This window comes from Coturnix japonica, chromosome W (assembly GCF_054131305.1).
Source record: "Coturnix japonica strain WE chromosome W, WE-NBRP24, whole genome shotgun sequence".
In the NCBI taxonomy this organism is placed as follows: Eukaryota; Metazoa; Chordata; class Aves; order Galliformes; family Phasianidae; genus Coturnix; species Coturnix japonica.
Window position 1 is genome coordinate 11602696 of NC_140701.1, and position 6620 is coordinate 11609315.

General features: G+C 50.0%; 1 protein-coding gene across 1 annotated transcript; it reads right to left on the reverse strand.

The window, feature by feature from the left end:
* Window positions 1-4074: 4074 nt before the first annotated feature.
* On the reverse strand, window positions 4075-5184 carry LOC146754515 (uncharacterized). Its single transcript, XM_085527787.1, has 2 exons — window positions 4892-5184; window positions 4075-4834 (listed from the first exon to the last, which is right to left on the reverse strand). The coding sequence occupies exons 1-2, from the start codon at window positions 5182-5184 to the stop codon at window positions 4075-4077; spliced, it is 1053 nt and encodes a 350-aa protein (XP_085383913.1).
* Window positions 5185-6620: the final 1436 nt, after the last annotated feature.

Here is a 6620-nt window from a genome sequence, read left to right on the forward strand (position 1 = left end):
TATAATTCTTATTCCTCCCCTGCACAGCACTAGCTTGCTCTGCTGCTTCCTTTTCTGCCTGATATTGCAGCAAATCATTATAAACCACACGTCACCACTTCCCGCATTTTTTAGCCATCTTCTCCCCATCTATAATTCCCTGAAAAATTACATCTCCAAATTTACGCCACTCAGCAAGATCATGCACTAAATGTGGATTCTGAAATAACCCTTTAGCATACCCATACACTAATAACTCGGGGAGTTCCTTTTGCAAGTCTGTCCCCTTAACCTGACACTTTTTTTTTAAAAAGCAAGAAAATAATTCATAAACCGCTTGCCTTCCCATACCTATTTGTCAGCATGCTGTTGCAGCCTTAAAGGACGTCAGCGGCCCATATCGGCTAGGCCCTTCTATAAGGTCACGTAGAGCACCTGTACCTTCTGTTCCTGGCCCATGCTATCCCCGCTGCTTAAGGATCCGAACACCTTCACCGCTGCTATCCTACCTGGTAGGCCACGTCGAGGGTCACCAATTGTTGCAGAATGGCGGGAGAAAAGCAGACGACCACACCTGTCATTGACATATGATCAGCTATTCTCATTTATTCCTTGGCTGCATGTACCTTTATAATACGGATAATTAGCTCATACATATTGCAAAAGTGGAGCTCATCATTGGTTCCCAATTACATACCATCCTCGAGTATCTTAACAGCTTGTTGTTATCAACTGAAAGCTACTCCCTTCCTGAGTTCCCAGAACCATGGCTAGTTTCTCACCATCCCAGGACATCTTGTTATTCTAACTGCCCTTGCAGGTGATACGGCTGCTTGTCTAGCTGCACAGTGTTTACGACCCATCTCAGCTAACTAGCTGTAAAAAACACTCACTACACACAGCCGACACTGCCCACTGATAGGGGCGGATCACTGCGTGGCAGAGGATGGAGATATCCTCCTATTGTTCTCTCTTGAGATCCTTTATCACTTTAAGGGATTACTGAGACTGCAGTGTTTGTTTGGCTCCAGTGGCGGTGGTTTATAATTACGGCACGCAGCTGTGCTGACAGCTCTGATTCCTGTGGGCCTTAATAAAAGTCGTCAGATGTTTGTCTGATAGCAACTGTTCATTAATACTTATTGTTATCTTTTATTTTGCCTTACATGAATCTCATCTGGGCATTGCATTCATGGGTAAAGAAAAGCTGGTTAGAAAACGATAGAAAATCAAAGCCCCTTTGCATTGCAGTTGAGGCTTCCACCCATGGAGCGGTGGAGTCACCATCCCTGGAGGTGTTCTACCAGTGTGGGGCAGCGAGCAGTGCTGGTGGGCAGTGGGTGGTTGGATAAGGGGATCGCTTGAAGTTCTTTTGCTGCCGTAATGACTCAGATCTGGGGCTCAGTGAGGGCTCGCTGCCCCTGAGAGGTGGGTGGTCTTTGGGATGGAGTTGTGTTTTGCCATTAGAATCAGATTGTAATGAGAAATAATTACCCACAGAGGTAATTGTTAGAGTTATAGTTAAAGTTAGGGTTAGGGTTAGGGTTAGGGAGCCATCTCCTATGGTCTCTCCATACAAAGTGCCACATTGAGGTCCCATCCAGTGCATGATTTTAAGATGGGGAGCCTACCAGGGGTGGTGCCCTGCTTGTCCTCTTCTTCTCCCAGGGAAGTAGTGGGGTCACTGTCCCTGCTGGTTTTCGAGGCACTGGGATGAGGTGCTATGAGATATGTTTCAGTAGCTCAATAGCAGTAATGATGATGTAAGGACAGCTGAACAGGATGGCCTTCTATGTCCTTTCCAACCTTGTGATTCTATGATCCTATGTTTATATCTGCTTAAGTGGATTATAATCTATGCTTCCGATATGCATATGAGCTACCAGCCTCAGCCTTTCAGATTCTGAATGTACAGTTGGATCTGGGGTTGCACAGAATGGAAACCCATCATCCACAGTTCTCCTCATCAGTTCATTTCCTCTCATAGAATCATGGAATCACGAGGTTGGAAAGGACCCACAAGATCACCTAGTCCAACAGTAATCCTCCCATTACTGTAGCTACAACAAAGCATTAAACCATATCTTATAGCTCCTCATCCAAACACCTCTTGAACACTGCCAGGGATGATGACTCCACCACTTCCCTCGGCAGCCATTCCAGTGCCTGACCGCACTGAGAAAAAAAGTTCCTTCTTATGTCTGGTCTAAGCCTCTTCTGGTACTAGTCTGCTGGCAAAGATGCGTGCTTCAAGGAAGTGTCAAATGAACGCAATGTGTTTTTGTTGGTGATTGGTTGGTTGGTTGGTTGGTTGGTTTCTCCCTTTCTCTCTTTCCCCCAGAATCTGCCCCACCGGGCAGGGACAGGCATTGCCCACAGACACCGAGGCTGCTGCTCCGTGTGATTTAAACAGCTCTGGACCCATGATCCCTCCCTGCACTGTGGGGTTGTTTCCAGTGATTCAGAGGAGATGGGAGATAAAGCTTATAAGCTTTTACAGTCATTCGAGTACTGAAAAATTACAGTGAGATCGCCCTGCAGTCCTCTCTTCTCACTGAGCTTCATTTGGTTTATGTGGGCGACATTTTGGAGCCTGGCCTGGTCCTTTTGGGTGGCATCCCTTCCTTCTACTAGCTGCACCGCTAAGCATGATACCATCAGTAAACACTGAGTCTCGCTGTCTGCCTCACTGATAAAGATGCTGAAGAGCATTGGTTTCAAGATAGGGACTGGGGGACCAAACTCATCATCAGACCCCACCTGGATGACACCAGCTTGCCCTGGAGAATCTACCTTGGCAGGTCCATGTGCTAAGGAGCTGGACAGAACATGTTTTTGGAGAGTCAAACAGGCAGGTTCAACAAGTACCCAAGGTGGCCTTGCAAAACCAACTGGTTCTAGACATATTGCTGTTAAAAGAACATGGGGTGTGAGGGACGTTGAACTGAGCTGAAGGAGAATGCTGTATCATCATCCACAGTGTCACCACTACCATAACCGAGGCCCATCAAAACACAAAAGCAATCACCAAAAAGACTGGAGATCTTTTTCGAGTGATGCAGCAAAATGACTGATTTGATGGACTGATCCGCTGGCCATGGATCACATCCCTGCTGAAATCATTGGGATGCAGAGGGTGGGGGAAATGGCTTGTGAATATCAGTCTTAGGATATGGTGTGGGTTTTTGTTTCTAATGGTAGACCTTCTCATCTCTCTTCCTTTACATCTGTGTCTCTTTGCCAGGCCCACATCGCTTGAGATCACAAACTCAACCAGGGCATGGTCACTGGAGCCCAGGCAGCCTCCAACCTTGACGCCTTTGATGATCTCCTCAGCGTTGGTGAGCAGCAGGTCCAGCAACGCTTCACCTCTGGTCGGTCTGTCCAATACCTGAACCAGAAAGCTATCATCAATGGATTCCAAGAGCCTTCTGGAGCTCTTGCAGCTCGCCATGTGGTTTTCCCAACAGATGTCCGGATGGTTGAAGTCCCCCACCAGGACAAGAGCCCGTGAGCCAGACGCCTCACGCATCTGGAGCAAGAAAGCCTCATCAGCAGCCTCCCCTTGATCAGGTGGCCTGTAGTATACCCCAAATACCAGCTGACCTTTATTAGTCCCATCTCTAATCCTAACCCACAGGCTCTCAACCTGTTCCTGACTGTTTCTCATAAGGAGCTCCTCACAGTTTATCCAATCTCTGACATAGAGAGAAACTCCCCCACCCTTCCTACCTCGCCTGTCTCTCCTAAAGAGTCTATAGCCGTCGATGGCAGTATCACAATTGTGGGAGTCATCCCACCATGTTTCTGTGATAGCAACAAGGTCATAACTTTCCGAGTGCATCACAGTTTCCAGTTCCTCCTGCTTGTTACTCAGCCGGCGTGCATTGCTATAAAGGCACTTCAGCCGGGCTGTCCGTCTCGCCACCTTTATAAGGGATCCAGGATCCGCTAGAACAGCAGCATCCCCAGCATCCCCCTGCCCTACTCCCTCCCTTTGCACTCTGCCGTCATTGCCAACGGAGTTTGGTACAATCCCTCGAATGACGCGTTCAACCCCAGTAGCCCTTATTTTGCCCCCTTCCCCCTTCTTTCCTAGTTTAAAGACCTGTCAATGAGTCCCGCTAATTCTTCAGCTAATACCCTCTTACCCCTCAGGGACAGGCTGCTTGCATCAGCAGCCATCATGCCAGGTGCAGTGTACATTGCCCCATGGTCAAAAAAGCCAAAATTCTTGTGTCTGCACCAGCTCTTAAGCCATCTATTTAAGAGTTGGGTTTTTCGGATCCTCCCTGTACCTTTCCCTGACACCACAGGCATAGAAGAAAAGACCACCTGCACCCCAGCTCCTTCAAGTATTCGCTCCATTCCCCTGAAGTCTTTCTTGATAGACCTCAGGCTTTCCTTGCCAACTTGCTCGCCGCCAGCCTGAATTATTAAAAGTGGGTAGTAATCTGAAGGCTGAATCAACCCAGGAATTATCTTTGAAATGTCCCTGACCCGTGCCCCAGGAAGGCAGCACACCTCTCTGTGGGTAGGGTCGGGCCGGCATATAGGGCCTTCTGTTCCTTGCAGAAGGGAGTCACCTACGACAATCACCCTTCTGTCCTTATTGGTAGAAGCAGTCTTGAAGCTTGGGGGTGACCGCTTCGCCTGAGGCAACCTCATGAGTGAACCTGTCTCCACCCTCTCACTAGTCCCCCCCTCAAGTTCCAGGGCCTCAAATCTGTTACGCAGAGGCACCTGTGGAGCTGGGGATGGTTGGGATGGGGGATGTCCCCTCCGCCGAGCAGGTACCTGTTTCCACTCCTCCTCCTTTCTCAAATTGTTGCTAGGGGGAAGAGAGGACAGGGGGCTCGCTGCAGTGCTGTCAGCTGGCTGGTTCCCCTTTGCCACTTGTTTGTAAGGTGGCAGGGGCTGACACGCTCCATTAGTAGCCTCATCTGTGTGCTGAGAACCTGAGGCTGAGAGGGACTGACAACACCAGTCAATCTCCCTCTCACACTCTTTTATAGTCCTCAGCTTCTCCACTTCCTCCTTCAGGTCAACTACGAGGCTAAACAAGTAGTTCACCTGGTCGCAGCGAACACAATCACTGCCTCCCTCACCGAGCACTGCAAGGGCCAGGCTCAGGCACTCAGTACAGTCAGAGACCTGCACACTAGCATCTCGGGTTGGGGGCTCATTCTCACTCTCCTCAGACATTTTGGCAGCAGCCTTCCTATCAGGATGTGCAGGACCTCAGTCTGGGTCTCTGCAGTCTTCTTGTTTGCTGCCACCCATTTCTGAGAGATTGGGACCATTGTCTGGGCCTCCTCAGTATTTCTGGCAGCACCTTCCACCGGGGAGCAACCATGTCAAAGCAGAAGACTCACCAGCACTGAAACAGGAAGTCACGCAGTACAAAAACCTGACTCCTCCTGCCCGTCTCCTTGTGCCCGTTTAAATCTCTTGCCATTGCCGGGGAACGCCCACACGCTTCGTCAGCGGCTGCGTCAGCTGCTCCCCTGAGAGCTGCCAGGCTTCTCCTCTGGCCGGGGGTTCCCTGCTTGAATGAAACGCCCGAAATCCCCCTTGAACCACGCGCTCAGTCGCTGCTGATCGGTCTGGGACGGCTCCGAGTCAGGCGACTTCGGCAATAAAAAGGCTGTTGGGCAGACTTTTGCTGTGGGGCAAAAAAGTTGTGGGGCAGGAGAACTCACCTGGCCATGGCTCCAGCCAGCACCTTGTCGGCCTGGACCCCAATCACCTCCTGCCTCAGGTAATACAAAATACGGACCCAGAGCAGAACCCTATGGGACCCATAAGTTGTGGGGCAGGAATGGATGGGGCCTCATAGGAAACCCCATAAGTTGGGGGTCAGAAATGAGGGGCCCTATAGGAAACCCCATAAGTTTGGGGTCAGAAAGGAAGGGACCCCATAGGAAACCCCATAAATTGGGCCCCATAAGTTATGGGTCAGAAATGAGGGACCCCATAGGAAACCCCATAAGTTGGGCCCCATATGTTCGGCCCCATATGTTATGGGTAAGAAATGAGGGGACCCCATAGGAAACCCCATAAGTTGGGTCCCATAATTTATGGGTCAAAAATTAAGGGATCCCATAGGAAACCCCATAAGTTGGGCCCCATAAGTTATGGGTCAGAAATGAGGGACCCCATAGGAAACCCCATAAGTTGGGCCCCATATGTTGGGCCCCATATGTTATGGGTCAGAAATGAGGGGACCCCATAGGAAACCCCATAAGTTGGGCCCCATAATTTATGGGTCAGAAATGAAGGGACCCCATAGGGAACCCCATAAGTTGGCCCCATAAGTAACCCCATAAGTTGGGGGACAGAAATGAAGGGACCCTATAGGAAACCCCATAAGTTGGGCCCCATATATAACCCCATAAGTTGGGCCCCATAAGTTATGGGTCAGAAATGAGGGGACCCAGAATCACAGAATCACAGAATGACCCGGGTTGGAAGGGACCTCAAGGATCATGTAGTTCCAACCCCCCTGCCTAGCAGGGCCACCAAACATACACCTTTACTAGATCAGGTTGCCCAGGGCCCTGTCCAACCTGGTCTTGAACACCTCCAAGGACGGGGCATCCACAACCTCCCCGGGCAGCCTGTTCCAGGACCTAACCACT